This window comes from Ictalurus punctatus, chromosome 1, assembly GCF_001660625.3.
Source record: "Ictalurus punctatus breed USDA103 chromosome 1, Coco_2.0, whole genome shotgun sequence".
In the NCBI taxonomy this organism is placed as follows: Eukaryota; Metazoa; Chordata; class Actinopteri; order Siluriformes; family Ictaluridae; genus Ictalurus; species Ictalurus punctatus.
Genome location: NC_030416.2, coordinates 3,929,366 through 3,955,259, shown reverse-complemented (window position 1 = coordinate 3,955,259; position 25,894 = coordinate 3,929,366). Strand labels below are relative to the sequence as shown.

The window sequence follows — 25,894 nt, the reverse complement described above, 5'->3', positions numbered from 1 at the left end:
CAGTCACATGTTCCAAATATTTAGATTTTTATCACTTGAAACATGCTAACACATCTAGATTTAAATATCAGGAAACGAAAGCTGAAATTCTGTATGCTGAAATTTGTATGGTGGCACTACTTGTATTGTTCTCTGCTTGATATCGCTTTGCTTGTATTTTTCTCATTTGTAAGTCGCTTTGGATAAAAGCGTCTGCTAAGTGAATAAATGTAAATGAAAATTCTGATTCTGTCATCTCATAATCATCTTTTGATCTCAAACCCAAATGTCTTCAGTGTATAGCAAAAACAAAAGAATTGATCTTGCCATTCCAATACTTTTTGAGGGGACTGTATATACAGTAGGTGGAGACATGTCTCCATTCAGCTTCTCTAGCATCAGTGTCACCAGGTAAGGTCTGACTGACAATGATGACTCACAAACCTTAATGATTAAATTCTGTGCATGTATTTATTCATGTGAAACTGGTCAGGGAGGCTGCCAAGAGGCCTACAGCAACATTAAAAGATTTGCAGGAATTTCTGGCAAGTATTGGTCGCTCCCTACATGTGACAACAATCTCCCGAATTCTTCATATCTCTGGGCTATGGGGTAGGGTGGCAAGAGGAAAGCCTTTTTTGATCAAAAAATAAATAACAAATACATCCAATCTCCCAAAACCATGTGGAATAATATGTTATGGTCTGATGAGACCAAAGTTGAAATTTTTGGCCATAGTACCACACATATGGTGCATTGGCACATATGTTTGGCACACAAAAAACCCCACAACACATCACCAAAAAGAACACCAGGGCTGTTTTTCTTCAGCTGGAACTGGGGTTTTAATCAGAGTGGAGGGAATATCGAATAACTCCAAATGCCAGTCTATTTAGGCACAAAACCTTAATGCTTCTGCTGAAAGACTTAAGACGAAGAGGAATTTCACCTTTCAGTATGACAATAACTCAAAGCAACCTCCAGATCAACAGAGAATTGGCTTCACCATAACAAGTTCAAGGTTTTGGAACAGTCCAGCTGGAGTCCAGACCTAAATCCATTCAAAAATCTGTCGGGGGACCTGAAGAGGGCAGTACACAGGAGACGCACAGCCAATCTGACTGATTTAGAATGCTTGTGTGTAGAAGAATGGCAAAATATTGCTAAGTCAAGATGATGCCAAACTGATTCATTCTTACCCAAAAAGACTGAATGCTGTGATCAAATCTAAAAGGTGCTAAGTATTAGCTTAGGGGTGTGCAAACTTATTCAACCAGGTTATTGTACATTTTTTTCCTATTTCCCCTGCCAAAATGATTCTTTTTTTTTTTTCACTTTAATTAATAGGTTAAAATTTCACAATAAAGGTAGAAAAGGTTCTGACCTGATTTATCTTGGTTTCATCACAACAACCTGCCATTTTAACAGGGGTGTGTAGACTTTTTGGGTCCACTGTATACTTTTGCGGAACATTGTTCCGGACCTGTTTTGATAGCACCTCGAAGTTTATGATGCTGTTTGTTTACGTATGAAAATTCTGTAGTTTTCCAGGAACAGGTGTATTTTTATATTTAGGTCACGTGACACTTTAATTGCACACAGGAGGACTCCAGTCAACAATGTGATTTTCTGATAGCAACTTGTAATGATCGGCGATGATGATGTCATGTGGGGTCAAGGGGCGTGGTTGCCGACCTGCTCTCTCTCTCTCTCTCTCTCTCTCTCTCTCTGTGACTTCCAAATTGTGTGCTGACACGCGGTCTCATGTAAGGTACCATTTTTGGGATGTTTTACTTTGTTAATCCTCTTCTAATGACCGACCTGTAACCATGCATAAGCCTATGGTATCCTTCAGTGTAATAAACGAAGAACAGCACTTTGACTTTGTGTCCGGCCGAGTTATATTAACTTTCCTGAGAAACCTGTGAGGATCTAGCTGGATCCCTACAAACTGTTAGGACTTGATAGCAACTAGTTAAACCCAGCTAGATCGTTAAGAACAGCCACCAAATTAGCACATAATTTTCAACAAACTTCACAGACAACACTAAGACGCTCATCACTATGAGGTGAGTGATTAATATATATATATATATATATATATATATATATATATATATATATATATATATATACTGACATAATTTAGTTGGTAATTAGATCAGCCAGCTAATTCTTGTCTTTTTAGTTGAAGGCTAACTTACAGTAGACTATTAAAACCAGCCATATTCTAGCAGGCCAATTTAGCTACTTAGTTAGCCTTCCATTCTTGCTTGGATAGCGGGAAAATGCTATTCGAAGACTTTGTTAACCAGACAATTTCATATGGAATTGCAAATGTTTTTTATTTTATTTTTTATTTTAGAAGGAGCCAGTCAACATATCTGACTGCTAGTTTATTTAGTAAGTTGTTTTACATGTAAATGTTCTGTTATTTCTGTCATACATTTTAGGGTCTTCATGCACTGCAGCATTTTTTATTGTTTAAATGATAAAGGAATGACAACATAGAGTAGTAAGATATTTACAGATTCATATTTTCAGTGAACCTTTACCGAAATGAACAGATTGCTGTTGAATTGTACATTGGTCATGTAAAGGATATTCTAAAAATATCTTGGGTAAAGAATAATTATTTTGCTAAGTAGTCTAAGTTTTAAATAAAGAAATAAAAGCACTTTTCCTGCCTTTTTTTGTTGTTGTTTTCTCTAAAAAGCCTTTTGAGTTTGCACAATATAATTATATTGAACAAGTAGTATAAAGGTGGTTCAATTTTAAATCAGTCTGTTCAACATATAAATTTAATATCTATGGCCATGAGATTCTGAGGTACTTTTGGCTCAACAACTTATTATTAATTGCGACAATTTTACTTTATTAGTAAAAACAGCGCATTGGTTTTATTAAGTACGCATTGTATAATTAGATAAAGCTTCATTTGTGTAAATAAATACCAATTTGTTAAAAAATAATAATAATTTTTAAAAAATTCAGTAAAAATAAATCTCTGATAATAATCAAGAATATCAGCCGGTGAAGACTAATTGTGATATAAACCTGTAGTGTCTGCAAAATGATATATAACTATTATTAAAGCATACAAAATTATATAAAACATTTAATAATAAAATGAAAATAAATTTTAAAAAATAATAATGTAAACATTTATTACAAGACATAAATAGAGTACGAGTGCTTATAACCTCACTTAATTACGTGCTTTGCACTTTATTTAGCCTATATGTACACACACGTAGGCTCGCCTTCTATTGCTCTCGCCTAGTTACGGTTGCTATGCTGCGATTGGTCAAATGCCCTGAAGGGGCGTGGCATAAGAAAAGGGTCAGTTCGTATTTAGTCTAGAGAACGCAGCAACAGTAGGCGGATTAAACTTGACTAGCATTAGCACCAAGGACTTGGGCACATGAGAATTCCAGTGAGTATTTTTTTTGTTTTCTTTATTATGTTTATTTTGTTGTTGTAAAAGTAAAATAAAGTGTTAGTATACTGACATGTCTCTGCTCAAAGTGTAACTTAACAGCGACGAAACAGTTTTGAACTGACTGGTACGGTTAAAAATAGGTTCAACCCCAAACGCGTTCTTACTTCCTGTAGAAGCGCACTACGTAGAGCACGAAATAGTGGGCTAGTAGGCTTTTTGTAGTGCACTCTGCGTTCGGCTGGGAGTCGTTTGGGATTCGGCCCACGTATGTAAACCCAACAGGTGTTTTGAACGCATATGGACATTGGGTATCAGTCAGTCTTTGCTAGCTGATTGTCTTTTGTTCCCTAGAAGCAATTTAATTTTAATAATTACATTTACATTTATTACGCAAATGAGGTTTCGCCTAATAAAGCATGCAAATATTTGCATATTTAATAAAACTTTATCTAGGCATTTGGATGATCTAGTCTTCAGAGTTAAAATTCCACATTTATTTCAAGTTGAAATAAAGTTTACTGGGAAAATTATTTGTTATTGTATAAAAATAAAATATATAGGGGGGGAATATATATATATATATATATATATATATATATATATATATATATATATATATATATATATATATATATATATTCTATAAATATATATATATTCTATAAATATTTTGCATAAATATTTTGCTATAAATAATCATATTTTCAGGATATGATCCAGCAGTGAGCATTTTGGGACAATCCTCTGTAATATTTTCTAATTAGGGCATCAGAGGACGATATGAAAATAAAGATATATACATACATACATACATACATACATACATACATACATATCATACTGATGCATAGTATATCAGGAAACGAGCTCTTTATTGATATGACACGAAGGGATTGTGCTAAGGGGGCGGAGCTTAAAGGCTTAATCAAAGTTTCCAGCTGAAAAGACATTTTCAAGGTCATATTAATATTTCTTTATTCTTTCCATTAGGTGGTATGGAAATCGACAGGCTGTGGTCCGGAGCGCACGTCCGTGGGCCCCGTTAAAAAGCAGATGAAGACCGATCATTGGCTAAAAGTACGGATATGAGTTATTCTGCAAGACCTCCAATAGGGTACGTGATGTTTTACTTATTTTAATATGCAAAGTCGTTTGAAGGAAAAAACATATATACACACACACACACACACATTCACACACACACACACTCATTTCCCATTTGCCTTAAATGTAGTCAATGGAAACATGAAAGCTTTAGCTTTCAGTAAGGAGTCTGTTTGAGATTAATTTAGTTCAGTTTTATTTCTTATGGTGCTTTTAACATTAGATATTGTCACTAAGCAGCTTTACAGATCCCTAATGAGCAAGCCAGACGTGTGAAAACTCCCTGAGACGACATGAGGAAGAAACCTTGAGAGGAACCAGACTCGAAATGGATCTCGTCCTCTTCTGGGTGACACCTGATAGTGAGATTCTAAATCGTAGCAGCGTGGAGGAGTAAATAAAAACAATACGAAGTGTGTTTACAGGATGTTCAGATTGCGAATAAAGATTTATGGTATGAGCACAGGACAGACTTTGCGATTCCGGCAGCAGGTGCACATCTTCATTATCCAGAAGTCGAGGAAAGTGTGCGATGATAACATCAGGTAGTTTGCATGATGCTAATCTGTGGTCATAATCTTCCATGGCTTGTTCACCACGGCCTGAACACACCCTTTGTGTATGAATGAAGGTGTCGCCTGGTTTGTCTGGCTTACTTGTCGCTTCATCTTTTGACCAATTTGAAGTTAAAACTTAATGGGTTTTTTTATTTTTTTATAAACACACAGAAGTGTTTTCCAACATTGTCCAAGGAGCTTAACAGGTCAAATACATACTGTATATTTTGTGTATTTATATTCCATACATGAGTTCTCAAATCTGATTGGTCAGAAGGTGTTTGGTGTTTAGATTTGGCCACAAGGAAAATCACAAGTTTATACGAAAGTGCTCATTCGACTTGGAAGGAGTCTCCAGTTCAAGCACTTTGTTAGAGTCAGGGGTGAAGCTGTAATTTTTTAAGTTTTCAAAAATGGACATAATAGTTGACAAGCTCTGTTTTTTACTTCTTAACTTCAAGAGAGAGAGAGAGAGAGAAAGGCAGGTAAGGAATGACTGTTAATCGCTGCTATCATATAAATGATAACTAAATTACTATAACTATAAAAGATCAACTTTAGCATTACATTTTTTAAAAATGTTTTTCTCTGTTGTATAATAGGAATAAATAAAACACTTGGAGCATGCTGTTATTGGGAAAATAATCAACTTCAGGATGGTAGGAGTAACTCCTGGGTTACTGCCGTTGATTATTTTCCTAAATCCGCACAAATGCACTTATGCTTTGTTTGCTTCATTCCTTGCGTAACTGCGAGCATTTAGATTGCGTCATCTCTGTTGTAATTTTTGCCAGATTATGCACACCAACATGTTTATATAACCAGCACTCAGTTAGGTAGGGGTTTAATAGAAGTCTAGCTAATGCGAGGAGTAGTGTTTATGGTTTGAAATTCAAATACAGGAGGAATATCATATTCCAAATCTACGTCAATCACCCTACCTTTCATTCAGCTCTAGGTGTGTAGAACGGTCGTACTGCCATTTGGCGCGCTGCCCCTATTTAACAGGACAACAGTCCTCTTTGTGCCCCTCACTCTCGGCCCCCATTGCTTTTATGTAATCAGACCCCATTCCATAGCTCATTGGGTTTATTTAAAGCCTGCAGTTGGTGAACGCTCTCACAGCAACGTCTCCTCTGGATCAAAGTGCGTCTTGTTCGCATATTTACCAAAGAACCTTAATGTAAAAAGTGGTTTAGAGCTGCTTTTACATGCAAAAATAATGGTTTTAAAAATGCCAGTGAAGGAAAATTGAATTGATTTATTAATGTTGTTATATTGCATTGCTAAATCATAATAGTTATTTCAATTATTAAAGCGCACCTATTATGGTTTTGAAACGTGATCCTAATTTTGTTTTGAAGGTCTCATACATGCATCCAAGGACAAAATACACTTTAATTTTCTCATAATTTTAATTATTAAGCATTAGCCCCCTCCCCAAGTCACAAACGACTCGTTCAGTGATCCGTTCTAAAGTATTCGCTCTAAACTCTTCCTTTCAGAGAGCATACTCTGCTCTGATTTGTCAGATGTCCCAGTCTGTCGTGATTGGTCTACCACTGTCAGCCTGTTTCAAAAAGGAAACGCCCACTACCGTAACGAGTTTCAGCTGCGTCTGTCAGCGAGCAGCCGATGAAGACCACAGGCGGGGCTTTTTGTTACAAACCTACGTAGGTTAGTACAGGAAGTAAAGTCTGGAATCACTAACGACTCGTTTCTGCTGTTCAGAATCGGATCCTTCTTTTGGCAGACAATAACTCCGTTTGTCGTGCGCTTTGATTTTTGAACCTTTGCAGACCTTTTTACATTCACAAACAGCTCTATAACACACTACATGAAAGGAATTATTTGAAAAACCATAATAGGTGCACTTTAAGACTTTTCAGCTACATTTTATGGCCAAAGGTTTGCGGACACCTGCACCTTCACACCCATATGTACTTGTTGAACATCCCATTCCAGATTTTTATTCAAAATAAATATATTCACTCTTCTGGGAAGGTTTTCCACTAGATTTTGGAGCGTGGCTGTGGGGATTTGTGTTCCTTCAGCCAGAAGAGCATTAGTGAGGTCAGGTACTGATGTTGGGTGAGGAGGCCTGGGGTGCAGTTCATCCCAATGGTGTTCAGTGGGGTTCAGTTGAGGTCAGGGCTCTGTGCAGGACCCTCAAGGTCTTCCACTCCAACCTTGGCAAACCATATCTTCATGGAGCTGGCTTTGTGCACAAATGCATAGTCATGCGGGAACAGGATTGGGCCTCTTCGTTCCAGTGAAGGGAAATTGAAAGACATTTTACACATTTGTGTGTGTGTGTGTGTGTGTGTGTGTGTGTGTGTGTGTGTGTGTGAAAGTTTGTGAAGGAACCTCATATGGGTGTGATGGTCAGGTCTCCACATACCTTTGGGCATATACTGATGATAATACAATGATTGTTAACTTGTAGTTTGAGCTATAAGCAATAAGCTAAACTGCTTAGGAATATAGGAAGTAGGGGTTAGGCCTAGGCTGGGGAATATCATTCCTTTTGTTTCCATCCAATTCCAGTTTTGGTACCACTCCGTTCTGTCCATTCCATCCTTTTTCTTCTTTCATCCATTTTTTTCTTCTTTTTATTATTATTATTTACCTTTTTACCTTTACTATCATTCATTTCATTCAGTTCTTTTCATTTTGTTCCGTTTCTGTACTTTTTGTCCTTTTCCGTTCTTTTCATTCTGTTCTTTTTTTTCTTTCTTTCTTTTTTCTCTGTTCCATTTTTTCCCCATCATTCAAACACCCACTAAACACTGGCACTATACTATAAATATTGTACATGCACAGATTTTTTCCCCCCCTTTAACATAAAAAAAAAAAATCAAGTATTTGGTACAGAAATAGATTTAATGTTGAATTTAAAAGGACTGACCGTACCTCTGAAACATAACCTTTGAATCTTTGATATTAAAAAAAAAACAGTTTTAATTTAACACAGCTGGAACGGTGTGTGTTTGGCACAAGGTTTGTTACTTTTTCCCCTCACTGTATCTATCTATCTATCTATTTATCTATCTATCTATCTATCTATCTATCTATCTATTTATTTATTTATTTATTTATTCACCCTTTTTTTTTTTTTTTTTGATTTGTTTAATTATATGCAGTGGGAAACCAAACCAAATAGCAAATGAGCCAAAAGGGTTTCATTTCACCCTGATTTGGCCTCGGCAGTCAGACTAAAAGGTGTTCAAGCTCCCTAACTCAACACTGATTAGAATTTGGCTTACTTAGTAGAACTTAGTAGAACCGAGAGCCTAGCTAGCTAATATGCGTTAACGTTACTGCTTAAGTGCTTGGGGTTTTTTGTTTGGTTGTTGGGTTTTCTTGGACCAAGTTTTGGTCAAGTTTAATTACTAAAAATGACATGATTCTTGTTGGTGTCCTTAATTTGGTGCATTTTTTTCATTGCAGTATATTAAAATTCTGCCTTTGCTTCATTTGCATCTTTGAAGTGAAACCATTAAACGTTAACAGGTCAGTAGTGTGCTTTGGTTTAGACTCAAAAGTTCTTATAAAGGATAAATGTGCCTGTGACTTTGGAGCAAAAATCTTTCAGCTTATGTCCTTTTATATTTCCCAGTCTGCAGCTTGTTTGCCCTTGATGTGCACTTGAATAATCTGACTGGAGTTTTACTAAGCAGAGACTTCTTCTTCCAGTTTGGTCACACTTGTTAAATTTAGGAACTCCTAAAACTGTGCTTTTCTTTTTTTTTTCCTTTCTTTTTCTGCTTCTTTTTTTTTTTTTAAACCTTTATTCAGAGGTGATGAATGCTTACGTTTCTAACTCAGTGACCACCTTTTGAAATTATAGCCTGCTGTTTAAGGAGACCTCTTTAAACTATGTATAGCTCAAGATTGAGGTCTAAATATAAAAAAAACCAGTCTTGTTTAGTCTCCTGCTGTATTTGTTGTTGTCTCCATGATCTATCGGTGTGATGATGCAGCTCAATAAGGGATGCTGAAACAGTTATACTGGCAATGTTGATATAGATGATGACGTCTCAAAAAAAAAAAAAATTTAAAGACCAGAGAAAACCTCTGACTGTCCTTTTTAAGATGTGAAAATTAGACAAATTACAACTACTATTGCAACTAATGCATATTCTCCTACTACTATTACTAATTATACATACTATTACTACGTTTCCTATAGAGGGTATGCAAGTGACATCACGGTAGCTGGAACTCGCCCCGGCCACGCCCACTGATTGATTGTCCATGGACCACATGTTCTTGGGCAACTTGTAAGAGTCACTGTCGAGTCCAACTTAGTTTAATTTAAGCTGATAATCATTAGTTATACTAGCGTTTTTGCAGCTTCCCCTATTAAAAACCAGCCATTTTGCTTTATGTTTTGCCACTCAGTGTTCCAGCGGGAAAGTGACCTCAATGCATACCCTCTATTGCTACTATTACAATATGACTACTTCTTCTGCTACAACTACTACTACAAGTTATATTATTACTATAATATAATTATATTCTACTACAACCATTACTAGTTCTAATATCATAATATTACTACTATTACAACTAGTGGCTGTTGCTAGTAGTCTTACTGCTACTACTACTAATTCTACATCTATTACTACTACTACTACTATTGTTACGGTTACTACTGCCACTACTACTAAGCTACAAGTTATATTATTACTATAATTATATTCTACTACAACTATTACTAGTTCTAATATCGTACTATTTCTATTACTACAATTAGTAGCTAATACTACTTCTCTTACTACTACTGTTACTATTACAATACTACTATTACTCCTACTATTACTAGTACTCTTACTGCTACTACTACAGATTCTACATCTATTACTACTGCTATTATTACTGTTACTACTGTTAATACTACTACTAATTCTACTGCTAATTATACAATTACTACTATTAGTATTGATACTTTAACATTAATACTATTACTACTGCTACTGAAGGCTGAAAGCAATCGCTCTATTCCTCAACCAAGTAATTGAACACTCACATAAGTATTACATGGCATCTGATGCCAGGGAATTTTCCCATGCGGTAAAATTTTGAGCCAAAGTGTAGGTTTTGAGTCGGCACACTATATTAACAAGTTCCCTCAGACTTTGTTTACTTGAGCTTCAGTCAAGGTCTGGCTTGTGTTTGCTATTTATTGTCTCTCGTAACTTTCCTAATTAGCTTCCGTCTCTTTTTCCTGCCGCGTGTTTCGGCCACAATGTGAGGGATGGTTTTTGAAACGTATGTCCATAGAGACGCATTTCGAATTGCACGCAACTCAAAGTTTCAGCCAGTTCGGCAAATTGTAGGACCGCACCACGTCCACAAATTGTCACGTTGCGTTTCTGTTGTGAACTTAATATATCACAGTCTCATGGTTGAACAGGCTGACTTGCATTATATTGAGTAAAAGCAGTATTATAACACTGCGCAGTTGAATTTTCAAATCTGATCGGTTAGAAGTTGTTCATTTATGTCTTTTTTTTTTCTCATATACATGACAGCGGCTCTGACATTAGGTTGATATTAATGTGTTCGTTCTAACTGTGGTATAATCTTTTATTGTTTTCCAGCCTTTGGTTGGTGGATCAGCTCCACTGCACTTCTCAGACCCTGTATTCTCATTCATAAGCACTCAACTCTATCTGAAAGTGCTTTGATATGCTTGTGCACTACACCATGGATGTTTGTCTGTTGTCCAGCAACCGGAGCTTAAAATAGAGCTTCCGCACTATCATTAAACACCCTCTCGCGCACACACACACAAACACTTCCCACCTTAGAAACTCAGTGCCACACCCTGTACTGACCTCTTGCCGCTTGAGAATTAAAACACATGAAGTGTCTCAGATTGCTGGAGCACATATTTTGATATCAGTGTGGTACCGACCAGCAAAATAAAATTATAGTGTTTGAGTTGCAGCTTTAGTTGTCTGAGGCGTGTCTGATGCAGTGTGAGGGACAAACTTGTGACAAACTGTGGTCTTTGCTCATGTGATTGCTGCAGTAGGCAGTTGTGGTTTTTTTTTTTTTTAAATTTTATTTTATATTCTAAACACCATTACTAATTATTGTGTGCAAATAATCTATAAACACAATGTACAACAATACAGAGGTGGGCAATATAATGATATTTACATAAAGTTTCATAATATGTCTTAATAGTATCCCAAAACATATAGTTGGCTCTAATGTTTGTTTGTTTTGGGGTTGTTGTTGTTGTTGTTGTTTTTTAACAAATTTTATCTTTTAACCCAAATATCAGCAAACCTCATGAGTCAGATCAAAATATAATTAGATCATACAGAATATTTAATATTGAAAATATTTAGTATTCAATTCCACAGTACTGTTTGGTCAGAAGGTGTTGGTTAATTTTCTGTAACTGTGGCTCTGACAATCGTTCCAGTTGCAAGGTTTATATTAATATGTTTAGTCTGTGTTCACAACTTGCACTAGGACTTGTAGGGTGAAAATGAATTTTGAAAATGTGTGGGGGTTTTTTTTTTTTTTGGTGAGGAGACATTTACTTTGGAAGGAGTCTCCAGTGTCAGTACTTTGCAACAATCCGAGCTTCAATATAGCTTCAGGACTAATTATCTACAAGAAAAAAAAATATGGTGGGAGAGCAACTGTTTATAGCTGCTGTAACATACTGTAGGTGACGACGGGTACTAACTTGTTTAATAAATGTCTATAAGCAGACTGGTATAAAATCCTTTAGGAAATCACACCACCCCAATGTTGATTATATTCCTAGAAGAGCAAGCCCACAAGTAGTGCATCTAATCATGTAATCCTTGGAAGTGAAAACAAGGTCTCTAGGAAATCAGGACTTAGCGATAAATTTATCATAAAACCTTTTATGTATCGGATTCATGAAATCACAGTAATCCATCGTCTTGTGCTTGTCTTGTGTAAAAGCTTGCAAGAGTGAGTTTCTAGCAGTGGAACAAGTGGGTAGCTTGGATGATCATTCATAACTGTTGTAAATATTTAAAGTTCATGTGCTGACCTGCGTCATATGACCGGTTAGGAGTGCCTATTTTGGGAAACCGCAGTCAGGCTCATTAATAGGTAGGCCTGGTGTTAGTTTCTGTAGCATCAAGGCTTAGAGAAGTAAACACTCCTTACTTACTCTGTCTTATTGGCGCTTTCAATTACTCCTCGTCATCGCACACATCGAAGGTGTGTGTTTGACCCGTTTACACTCTTAACCCCTTTTGTGTTCTTGTTCAAATGGAAATGAATATTTATAGCCTTATTAATGTGCTTTATTAAGAATCAACATGCTTTCCACTGTCATAAAAAAATGAATATGTAGACACACACAGTCCTCCCTGAGAGCAGCATGTTTTTGAGAGGAACTTACGGGTTAATCCGATGGGTCGGTTGCAAGAGGCAAGTAATGTACACATTCAAGGAAGGAAAATTCCCATACCTCATCCTGCACACTAAATGGCATGCCTAAATATACTGGTGTCCACTGTACACACACACAACGACACGAATAAAACTTTCTTGGATAACTTTCTCCGGTTAGCTTGGGACTATTGGCGATTTTGTGCTTGCGGCTATCCCGCAGTGCTGGTTTTTCTAAATAGCGTTTCCTGATGCAGAGATTTCACCGTGTTTGTTAGGCAAGATCAGAACACACTGTAGAGCCAGAGGAATGTTAAAACGCTAGCCACCTAACCCAAGCTAGCTTATCTTAAACCAAAAACCTTGCCGAAAGGGAACGTCTACACTAAGAAGACTGCCGGTCTGTTAAGGGGAGATCTCTGTTAATAGACATGTCTTATGTGCGCCTATTTGAGCCAGACAGCTCTGACTGTAAATTATTGCGAGTTACTATTACAAGAATATCATGTGTTTATCTCAATTTGAGTAAAAACAAATTGTACACGCTGTAGCTTTAAATCAACGTAGCTGATCTGCCAAGGAATGTCTGATAGGTTTGACAATATACGGTATATAAACTGCATTTGCTTTTATGGTCTCTGACACTATTTCACCTTATCTATAGAACTAAAACAAGGTCATACTGCAGGCGACAGCCTCGTACCTCTGATATATATCCAAACAAATACATTCTGATCTTATTTTCAGTAAGAAATAAACCTTGGATGTTGCCATCTGAGTGTTTTGAGGTATGAACCCCATGACCCTAATGATGACATTGGGGAACCCTTTGATAAGTTGCCTATTGAGTAAATCATAGCATGCTGTAGAGCATTTTTTCTTCCACAAAACGGTGTGGTATGACGTTGCTTGGTGACAAATCCAAACCCAAGACTTTCCTTATCTTGGCTTAGTGTACAGTATGCATCACTTTTCTACCATACCAAAGTGAAAGTAGGAAAAGTTTCTCTGCTGGTTAGTGACTAGTGACAGGCACGAGTAGAAAAATACCTGATTTCATTTTACGAGTATTAAAGTCAGTATGTATAGTGCCAATACTTTGAACTTTAGTGATACGAAAAGAGGGGGGGGACACGTGTATTTTCTCTGGCTGGATCTCACTTAGTGTTCTACACTATGCTCTAAAAGTACTACTGTAGGTAGATATGTATGCCGCAAGGAAAGTGACGAGGAAGCCATTTGGGATCTCGCCTCACTTCAAGATGTTGGATCAAGACTAAGCCAAAGATGAACGAGAAACTGTTTTTGTGGATAAATAAATAAATAATGATAAAAGTCGTGCTTTAGTAACGATTAGTTGATTACTGAAGATCGCTGTGCTGTATTGTAAAGTGATTCCAGCCAGAGATATTAATCAGAACAATAATTAAATTAAATAATTAAATCTTCTACATCCTTCTTATTATACCATTCATGAGCCTTCATATAGTTCAACCGTAATAGCTATTGATGGATCTAGATATAGAGTAGATTTGAGCCCTCCGTTCAATATCACAACCAGGCAACACAGACAAATCACTAATCACTAGCTCCATCGCAACAGTCGAAGTAACCAAAGTTGGACACCGGACATGGCTCAGAAACGTCACGTTAATTAGAAACTGTACAAATGTGATTAATGTCCTTACACCCCTCCCTCATCATGTCCCAGGGAGGATCATGTAAACACAGCGCTCAACTCATTACATCCTGTACCACTAAGGCAATAAATTAGTTTCGTTTTCTCCGAGCTATAACGCCGCAGGTGTTAATTGAGTGTGAAGAGTGTGAACGCACACACCTCCGACGTGTGAAAGTCTGCATGCAGAGCGAGGAGAAGTGATTACCGGTTTGCAGCTCTCAGCTCAGCTGCTCAGGGACTATGGAACAGGCTAATTGTTATTTCCTGCTGCTGCTCCGTCTCAGTCCTCTGTCTCCAACCCCCAACACCCCTCCACCCCCCTTGAGTTCCTGCTCTCTCCGAGCCCCAGCCTCTGCACACACTCTTTGTCCCCTGTGGCTACCTCCTATCTTGCACACCTGTCTTACTAGGTGAACGTCTGTCTTAAAGGGACAGGTTTGTACTTAAGGCATTAGTTAGCCTGTTGGTTTAAATGTATCCCTTGAAAAAGGTGGGAGTTAAAAGATGGCTTGCGTTAAAATAAGAACAGGAAGTAGGTCTGGGTTGATTTTTATTTCAAGTTTTGTGATTAGATGTGTAAAAAAGCCATTACAGAATTAGGCTTAGTTGGGGATGCATTGGCTGTCTGTCCAATACATGCTCATTTGCTTGCATAAAATTAATAAAATGCCAACATTTGATTACCACATCACACTAGGCCTAGTGTACACTGTCGAACTAAATGACTGCGATCTAGACGATAAGTGATTGCAATCAATGCAAAACAGCATGCAAAACTGTGCTACAGCATATAATAATACAAGTAATCTGGTGAAACCCTTTTAACATAAACCTCAGCATGAGGAGTTCATTGCTAGCAGCACCCGGCAGCAACCATCTCCGACTAGACGAGAAAAAACATTAGCAGTCAATGCTAGGTGAGTGAAAATGGCAGCGCTTACCCAGTATGTCACTATCATTCGCTGACAACAAGGCATTCTGATGCGATGTAAACAGAAACGTGCGTTATTCAGTTGTATACTTGTTTACACTATGGAAACAGAGGTCAGTAAAAATGTTCTGTGACTTCCCTGATTAATTAATGCTAAATATGTTACGCATTTTATTTTCAGCATCTGTTTGAATGAGTATTGATGGAAAAAAAGAAAAACACCATATACTTGATCTGAAAAAAAAATGGTTTCAATGCATCCCTATTATTTAAATTCTAAATTTGGGAACTGTAGATGTAAAGTAGCTTGAAGTCTGCAGAAGTGTTATAGTACTTGGGCAAATCACAGTTTCCCCAATTGATAATTATTACATTAAAAATATAGTCAACTTGGATTGGCTCAAAAGTTTGTGTATGTAACTTACTATATGATCCAAAAGTCTGCAATTAAACCTCTGTTTATTTCAGTTGCGCAAGTTGTAGACACACCCATGTTTCATTTTTAACACTTTGAATGCACTCGTTGGTATTCATAATATTAATAGTAATATAGTCAGTAACAGTTAAGCATTAATAATCATTTCTTATTGGCTTGGACTGCATTGGATGTTCCTTCATTGACTTGCAAGAACAGCTCTGGTTCTTAATGGACTGTCGTAAGCATGCTCTAAAAAGCTCGCCAGCCCACATCAAACAAAACCACATCAATTACTTGGCAGTTATTCCAGAACACAGCACAAACAATCCCAGCGCAAATGAAAATGCCACGTCTGGCGATGAGGCTCATGTAAACGTTGCTCTTTCTTTGAAATCGCTTTCAAAATCAGAGACCCATCCCACACAGAATCGGATAGTGCTGACACCAGCACTTATTGCATTTCAGGTTCGGCAGTGCAAGGATTTCCCATGATGCAAAGCCATGACAAAAGGATCGATGCTGATATCATGCCAAGAGGGGATTCGAAGCACTTCTGTGATTTTGCTTCACGAGATCCTTTTGCTCAAAGAGGAGCATCTATGTTGAAGCCATTGCCAGAGGAACTGGCGTATACGCACTTCCAAGGCCATCTGCACAGAAGCACGAGTCAGCTGGTGCTAATCACTTCACTGCTGGACCTGTTTTTATATGCAGAGGAGTGGTGCGTAGTAAATGAAGAACTCTTCTTCATTCTGGATATTTCCAGAATGCATCAACTCTCATGACATTGAGTCACCAGCAAAAGTTAGTCATTGAGTGATAATTATTGTACATACAAGTTTTTTAGAAGCTCAAACAGGTCCTGGGAGGAAAAAAGCAAAACAAATAAGACAACCTGGGCCTGTGCAGACTTTAGCCTCAGATTCCTGGTCATGGCTGATAGGAGTGGAACCCTATACGGACTTCGGCTCTTGTAGGTTCGATGTGTTTGCGCGTTCTGAGATGATTTTCTGCTCACCACGGTTGTAAATAGTGGTTGTTTGAGTTACTGAACAAGCATGAACAAGTCTGGCCATTCTCTTCGGAGCTCTCTCATCAACACGGTGTCTGCGCCAGCAGAACTGCCGCTCGTTGGATGTTGTATGTTTTTCACACCATCCTGTGTAAACTCTAGAGACTTTTATGGGTGAAAATCCCAGGAGGTACGATACTCAAACCAGCCCATCTTGCGTTAACAACCACGCCACGGTCCAAGTCACCGAGATCACGTTTTTTCCACATTCTGATGTTTAGTGTGAACATTAACTGAGCTGAATCTGGGTAGTTTTGTGTCCCACGGCCAGCTCTATTTAAAGAGTTTCATTGCGGTATTTATCTGAGAACCTAGTAAGCGACTGTTGAAGTTATATGGACTGCGGACTACTAGTGATGTCGTGTGATGAATAAGATCTTAAGTTCATTTAATATTAAAATGTTTCCCCAAGAGAACAGGTGCAGGTAAATGAATATTTTAAACACATAACCTAGATAATATCATCAACCACGATAACCACGATGCGTGATATGAAATTTCATATGAGCGCAGGCCTGAACGGTATATCATGTGTTATTCTTCTTATGTTTGCATGGGCGAAACATTAATAGGAGCGTTTCCAGAATGAATATAATTCTGTTTGGAAACAGGAGCTAGGCTGCCGTTTGGCAAAAATTCATTAATTCCTCTCTGAAGGCAGACGTTTTGCCACATGTGGCTGCCGTGAAGGGAGGAGAGCTCTCTAAATCTTTTGAACTCTCTCTCCTCCTTATGGTGAGTAATTGGTCCCAGGACACCACTGTGTGTTTGTACCTCGTGCTTTCCATCTCCCTGGAGAAAGCTCTGCGTTTGTTCCAACAGCTGTAGAACGTTCAAGACCACTAAAGTTCGACACTGTGGGTGAAGGCAAGTGGACGTGAGGCACATAGTGTTGAATCCTAGCAGGAGCGTTTCACTAAACTTCTCAAATACCATTGACCAATGAGCATTGATGTTATATGTCATGACCTCATGCACACACCCATGGGAAAAGGGAGAAGCGATCAATGTTGGAAATATTCAAATGACCTGAACGCCCTCTTTGAAGTGAGAAGGAACTGTTCTGAACAAATGTTTCACATTATATCCTGAATATTAAAATCCTAATTACTCAACAAATGGTGACTGAATCTATCAAATTTACGAGTGGGGTGAGTGAATCATGGATGCACATAGCATCTGGCTCAAAACTCTCCACTGACTCATTCCGCATAGAAGTTAACTTCAAAAGCACTGGATTATTCCTTTAAGGACGGCACTTCATCTAATCTGCCTCTGTAACTACGTCGGACGTTCCCTGGTGAGTTTGCAAATGAATTGCCGGCCGCTAACGATTGCAGGTTTGTTTCATGAAGAGTGAAATTGGTTTACGCAAACCAAAGTTTTTTTTAAAACACGTATTGGGTTGAATTAGTAAGGAAAGTGTTCAGACCCCTCTGAAAGTATTGGAACAGCAAGGCCAATACTGTTGTTTTCACTATACTGTACATTAAAGGTATTAAAGTTGTTTTCCTTGGCAGATCTGTTCCATGTCTGCTTGTTAGTACACCAGTCGTTTCTTTCTTTTTTCAGTACATTCCAAATAGTTGTGTTGGCTATGCCTAATGCTTGTGTGTGATTTCTCAGGTTCAAAATGGCTTGCTTTTCTCCCACAGACAGCTCTCTGGTCTTCATGTTGGTTTATCCTTTTTAACAACAAATGCAGCCTTCACAGGTGAAAACTTGGGCTCAACCCAAGAGTAGACCTTCAGAGCTGTAAATTCTTTAAACAGTCAATTTGACAGCGCACACCTGGGCAGTGCGAAACACCAATGAGTTACATTAAAAAAATTAATTTAGTCAGTAATTCAGTTGCTCAGTAAGTCAGCCAGTAAGTTTGTAATTCAGCTAGTACTTTTCGGTCAGTCAGTAATTGTCAATCATTCAGCCAGTCAGTAATTATGAGTAATTCAATCAGTCAGTAGTTCAATCAGTTAGTCATTAAGTCAGTCAGTCTTAACTATTGTTAAAAAAGAAAGCCTAATCCAGTGGTTCCCAACTTTGCTCCTGGATTACCACTGTACTGCATCTTTGTTGTTTCCCTGCTCGAACACCCTGGATCTGCATGTTAATGCAGGGAAACCCTAACAGGTTGGGAACAACATGGTCTAATTCTTTATTTAAATTTTTATTCGATGATATTCAAGATATGAAATGTGATTCCTCCATATTTATGTGTTTATCATTTATACACTCCTCTCATTGTGTTCTGATCTTACATCATGACAGACTTGGTCTAAAATCCCTCGACATCCACACAACATATGAGGTGTACTAAGCATACAAGGCCCTGAATAGTGATAGGCATGGTTATTCAAATATAAAGATATCTAAACAAATCGCTTCATTAAAATGGCATTTGGGTATTTGCGTATAATATAATTTGAGTATATTCAAATATTTTTGTCAATTAGCCAGTTCACTTTTAACAGGTTGTTAACAGACTGTTACAAAAGATACATCACCACTGTTGGCAACGTAGTTATACCTTTTTGAATTCTTGATTTTGATTGGTCAGGGCAACAGCTCAGTAGTTCAGCTGCAAGGCAAATCAGAGTATGGTATTAATGTGCTAACTTATAGATAGATACAAATAGATAATCAGATTGTGTGTGTGTTCATATGGTGATGCTTGGTGTGTTTAGCAGTTAAGGAAGGAGTCTCCAGTGTCAGCTCTTGGAAGTTTTCCACCACGGGAAAGGCTGGTGAAGGAACATACGTTTATAGATATTATAACACAAGTGATGACGGGAACTAAGTTATTTCACGGACGTTAAATGGAACAATAAATGGTTAAAAATATTATTAACAAAGAATATTTGTTGTCAAATATATTCATTAATAGATATATTTGAGCAAATTGCTGTGGTACAATTGGAATAAAGCTCTTCAGGGTGGTAACGGTAACTCTGCTTTGCATTAGGTGGAGTCACACCACCCTGTCATTGATAATTTTCCTACAACAGTGCAGTTTTTTTTTTTCTTTCACTTGTATTCATAGTGGCAGTCACTTTTTATAAGGTTTGAATTATAACATGCAAGTTGTCAGCTATTTACTGTCACAATGGTGCCGCCTTTTCATTGGACATATGCACAACCAACCCCCCCCCCCCCCCCCCCCCCCCCCCCCCCGATTCATCTGTTGTCTGAGTGAAGCAACGGTTTTATACCTGCAGCTGCTCAGGGTGTGGGGGGCTTTCAGTCCCACCATCTCACTCTTCCTCCATGTATAAATATAGGTTGCTAAGAGATCAGCATGTGTGCTAAGAGGCATGTTGCTCTGAGAGGCTCCGAGCAAAGGAACTCGCCCACACACCGCAGGACAATGCGAACAAAACGTGCAAGATTCTCGGCTATGTCCGAACAAGTGTTAGTCCATTAAAGCTGATTTGTGGTGATGCACGCGTAGGTCATTTTTGGCAGCGTCAGCCGAAACTCCTGGCAATTTGGGATTTTGAAAATGTCTGTTATGGCTAATTTACAATGAAATTGGTTTCATTATTGGATGGTTTTTGTTTTGTTTTTCACATGGGGATGAGCATTTTGCTCATTTTGATAGCTTAGAATTCCTGTGGAAGTGGATCGTGGGTGTGTTGGGGAATTCTCAAATCATATTGGTCGGAAAGGTTTGACTAATTTCCTGACGTTCTGTTTGCAAGGTTTATATTATTCGAATAAATCATTATGTCTATCGTAACAAATTATACAAAGATTTATATTCTGGATACTCTGTGAGGCGACATTTAACATTTTTGGAAGGAGTCTCCAGTGTCAGTGCTTTAACAGTCAGTTTGCAGGTAAGGGAAATTCTTCAGGACAGAGGAGTTTATGCTTTGCAGTTTCTCAGAAACATGACGTGTCTTATTAACTTCAAGTTAAAGAGACTGGGTGAGGGAAGGACTGTTTATAACTGTTATAATAATATAAGTAGTAACAGGAATTACTTGGTAACTAACATTAAACATGGTTATAAAGAGATAACATGCTGTTATTGTTTGTCATCACTACGCTCTGGTGTAGACCATAAGTTTCCGACCAAAATGGAACAGAAAGTGTTTTTGTAAAGCTTGTGAGATGCATATGGTGCTGTGAAAAAGTATCTGATTTCTTCTGTTTTTGTGTATATTTCATACTAAATAGTTTCAAAAATTAAAACAAAATCTAAGATTAAACAAAGGAATCCAGAGTAAACAAAAAATACAGTTTTTGAATGATGATATTTATTGACGCAACAAAGTTATCCAATACCAACTGGGCCTGTGTGAAAATTTATTTGTTCCCATAGTTATTAATTCACCAAATGTATGAAACTGTATTCATAATGGGGTTCAGCTGGACTAGACACAACCAGGCCTGTTACTGCAAACCCTGTTCAATCTTTTTCAACAACATGAAGTTGGTTAAAAGGTCTTACTCAGTAACACAGTATGCCAAAGTTGAAAGAAATTCCAGAAATGATGAGGAAGGTTGAAATACATAAGTCTGGGAAGGGTTACAAAGCAATTTCAAAGGCTCTGGGACTCCAGAGAATCAAATTGAGAGCCATTCTCTCCAAATGGAAAAATTCTGCACAGTAGTGAACCTTCCCATAAATGTCCGACCTTCCAAAATTCCTCCAAGAGCACAGTGATGACTCCTCCAGCAATTCCAAGAGCCAAGGACAAAATCAAAGGACCTACAGGCCTCTCTTGCATCAATAAAGGTCACTGTTCATGACTCCACTATCAGAAAGACACTGGGCAAAAATGGCATCCATGGAAGAGTGGTGAGGTGAAAACCACTGCTAACCCAGAAGAACATTAAGGCTGAATTTGTCTGAATTTTGCCAAAACACACCTTGATGACCCTCAGACCTTTTGTGACAATGTTCTGTGGACTGATGAGTTGGAAGTGGAACTGTTTGGAAGACTGGAGTCCCGTTAAATCTAGCGTAAATCAAACATAGAATTCCACAAAAAAAAAATGCCCATGAGTCTGGCAAGGGATTTAAAAAATCTCCAAGCTAGTTAAAATACACCATTCCACTGTAAGGAAAATCATCTACAAATGGCAAAGATTCCAAACAACAGCCAATTTGTCCAGGACTGGACTGGCCGTCCCAGAAAATTCAGCCCAAGATCAGACCGTCCGAGAACCCCAAAATTTCATCTCAGGATCTGCTAGTAAGTCTTGCAGCTGGTGTCAAAGTGCATGCTTCTACAATCAGAAATAGTGCTCAAATTTGACCTTTGCAAGAGTACAGTTTTCCAATGAGCATATAGGCAAAGACCAGGCCTTTTGGAATAAAGTGCTCTGGACAGATGGAGCAGAGATAGTTGTTTGGCCACAGTAACAGCAGACATGTTTGGCACAGACCAAAAACACAGCTTTTCAGGAGAAGTACCTCATACCAACTGTGTTGGAAATGTTATAGTTTGGGGTTACTTCGCTACCTCAGGAACTGGACAGCTCGCATTCATTGATCCAACTATGAATTCTGCATCATATCAAAGAGTGCTTAAAGATAACTTGAGGCCATCTGTCTGGAAGTTGAAGTTGAACCGAAAGTGGACCTTTTCAACAGGATAATAATCCTAAGCACATGAGCAAATCCACCAAGGAATGGCTCAAAAAGAAGAAATGGTGGGTTATGGAACGGCCTGGTCAAAGCCCAGATTTGAATATCATTGAAATGTTGTGGGGGGAGGGGGTTTGAAATGGGCATAACATGCAAGAAAACCCTCAAACATCTTGCAACTGAAAGATTGCATGTAAGAGTGGTCATAAATTCCAGCAAGCCTGGTGGACAATTATACAAGACGCCTACAAGAAGTAATAGTACTGTCGCTTCTGAGGCGAAGGGTGTACTTTCTTTTTCCACAGACAAATATCACATCTATTGATATTTCTGTTGAATTCAAATATATCAACTTTATTAATAGGCAGTGTTTCAAAGATGATCAAAAGTTTTCTTGTTCAAACATGTCAAAAAAGCCAACAATTTCCATCAGGTACACTTTTCACATGACTGTGTGTGTGTGTGTGTGTGTGTGTATTTTTATATATATATATATATATATATATATATATATATATATATATATATATATATATATATATATATATATATAAAATATACACACACACACATTTACCATATAGTTTTGTTTTGTAAGTATTTGTGCCCATCCCTGGCCCTTGTGTGTTTCATGGGAGCACCAGTGATCTTCATGACCCCCTTTAAATCATTCTCTCTGAATCATGGTGGCTATAACTGCCATTTCTTCCATTGTACATTTTTATACCTTTTAGGATTTTTCCTTTCCAGCCTTCCAAAGGAGAAGTTCCTCCTGTCTAGCTAGCCAGAGGAAATAATGAATCATCCTGTGGTTTTAACAGTTTGTCCTGTTTACTGAAGACATTCAGTGACTGTACGTTCTGATATGTACCATTTTGTTCAAACTGAAAAACTCACAAAGGCCTGTATAAAAGCAAGATTAATGGGCTGTTATAAAGCTGCCATTGTTTATTACTTGGCCAACTGTGTACTGGTCAACTTTTACGCTCCAGTTGCTTGAGGAGGTCTTCTGAAAACAGATTTTCTTGTTTATTTGAGTCAGCACACTTCTACTGTCATAACAGATTTTGTCATGAGACTTGCTTAGACTCAATGCGAGTGGTCAAACAGACCTCAAAGACTTTTGACATCGAATTGTGTTTTTATTCCTTAGCACAACTTCCTGGTTGTGCAGATTTAAAGATATCTCAACTGCTGTACTGTGACTTGATTAATTACAGTGGCAGGAAAGAGTATGTGAAGTGAACCCTTTGGAATGACCTGCATTTATGTGTAAATTGAAAATTTGGTTTGATCTACATCTAAATTACAGTAATCGACAAGCACAATCTTTGTTTAATTAATAACACACAAGTTATTGTATTGTTCTTGTACATATTGAATATATCATTCAAATATTCACAGTATAGGTTGGGAAAAGTATGTGAAACCCTAGGCACAAATTAGAGTTGGAAGTTGGCAAACCTGGCCTCGAATTAATGAGACGAGTTTGGAGGTTTGGGTTAGAGCTAACTTGACTTATAAAAAACGAAGCAAACATTTTGAGTTTGCTATTCACAAGAAGCATCTGCCGATGTGAACTTTGCCTCACAAAAAAAAAGGGATCTCAGTATGGAAATGGAAATGGAAGCTCAGCCATGAAGGTTTAGACCATGCCGACTCGCAGAGCTGGCCCGCCCTAGTGCTGAAGCCCTTAGGATATAGAAATTGCCTATTCTCTGTTGTATCACTGACTACAGAGTTCTAGACTGCCTCTAGACGCAACCTTAGCATGAGTACTGTACATTGGGAGCTCTTTCTATAGCAAAGCAACCGCACACAATCCTCACATCACTATGCACAATGCCAAGCGTTGGCTACAGTGTGGTAAAGCACACCCCCATGTGTTCTGACGTGATGAGTCATGCTTCACTGTCTGGCAGTCTGATGGACGAATCTGGGTTTGGGGCATTCCCGGAGAACACTACCTACCAGAGTGCAAAGTACCAACAGTAAAGTTTGATGGAGGAGGGTCTTTGTTATTCAGCGTTTGGGCCTCTTAGTTCCAGTGAACTTTAGACAATTGTATGTGTCCAACTTTGTGGCACCAGTTTGTGGAAGGCCCTTTCCTATTCCAGCATGACTGCCCCTGTGCACAAAGCAAGGTCCATAAAGTCATGGTTGAGTTTAGTTTGGAGGAACTCCAGTGACCTGCACAGAACCCTGACCTCAACCCTATTGTACACCTCAACTGGAACGTCATTTGCGAGCCAGGATTTCTCGTCAGTGCCTGAGCTCACTAATGCTCTTTTGATTGAATGGGCACAAATCCCCACAGACACACTCCAAAATCCTGTAGAAAGCCTCCTGAGAAGAATGGAGGCTGTTATAGCTGCAAAAAAAAAAAAAGGTGGGGGTGGACCAACTCCATGTTATTACCCATGATTTTGGAATGGTGTGTCCAACAATCTCATATAGGTGTGATGGTCAAGCATGTGTTTACGAACCCCACTGCCTGCGGCACTATATAGTATATGGACATAGTTGTGATCTGACAATCTATTCAGAACCAGGAACACGTAGGTATGAGCAAAATAAAGCCCACAACTTTGATAATGTGTTACATGACTGTATACTTATTCATTTCCCTTAGTTTTTATTAACACACTTAACTAACAGACTAGCTTGCCATAGAGAGTTACATCAATGTCCAGTTTGTCCACCCACTTCTTAGCATCGCCAGCTACAGTAATTAGCAGGACCAGGATAAAACCGTTACTGAAGATGAATGAATGCTTGAATGATACGTAGTCTCACCGCCTGACTGACGTTGCATCAGCTACGTTTAATTGTGGGAATTACTTTTAGCAATCTACACAGTCCACAATATTGTCCTTTACTTACACCAATTACATCATACACAAGAGCTACACAGGTTTTATCCCATTAATAAGCTAGTGAGAAAGTACTAGAATGTATATATTAGAAATAATTGACTTCAGTTTTAATAACAAACAGTGCCAGTTTCTGTCTGTAAAGAAGTTGCAATCTGATCTAGCTAGACAGGTCATTTTGGTTTTACTACACCTTCCGCTGTACAAATATGACATTTGAGAAGACAATAAACCGTTGAAGGAAATGACATAATGAATGATGAAAGATTAGTACCAAAGAAGAGCTTAAATTTCAACCTATAGGAAAATGGTTGAGGGGTCGGTCGGATTTAACAATGATTACGTTGTCCGTTCTTTTTTTTTGAAGAACAGTCAAGTTTGCGAATATAAATAATTGTGTACTGCCGTGTTGAATACTAGAACAATGAACAATTAGATGGCATTATCTAAACACTTGACACCGCTTTCTAATGGTTATATACAAAATTTTTCCAAATTAGCTATGTAGACGTGTTTTGTTGTTGTAATATTTAGATTTCATTTTCTATTGTTCATGAAAACCAGACAGATTAAAAACCCAACACTTTGAATACAAGTTACTCAAAGTGCAAACAGTTCTTCCCTTGTTTTGAGTATAGTGCTTTTAAAAAAAACAAAAAAGAAAAAAGAGGTGCAGGCAACCTAATCTGATACGCATTCTCCGAGGCAGAAAGTTGAACTTTCATTTGTAGAAAACAGCCAGCTTTGTTTTTGTGTAGCGTGAACCGTAGCCAAATGACCGCTCCAAATCCACCAGCTCCTTCTTTCAAGTCAAGTTCTTTTCTCTTTTTTTTTTTTTTTGCCTCT

At 38.0% G+C, this 25,894-nt stretch overlaps 1 protein-coding gene across 1 annotated transcript in view; it reads left to right on the top strand.

Annotated features, from left to right (window-relative positions):
* The first annotated feature begins 3,295 nt into the window (after window positions 1-3,295).
* cobl (cordon-bleu WH2 repeat protein) overlaps window positions 3,296-25,894 on the top strand; it is a 74,818-nt gene continuing 52,219 nt past the window's right edge. The window contains exons 1-2 of the mRNA XM_017466484.3: window positions 3,296-3,415; window positions 4,412-4,535. Coding sequence (XP_017321973.1) covers window positions 4,507-4,535 — 29 coding nt within the window. The 5' untranslated portion in view covers window positions 3,296-3,415; window positions 4,412-4,506. The remainder of the gene's footprint in view (window positions 3,416-4,411; window positions 4,536-25,894) is intronic.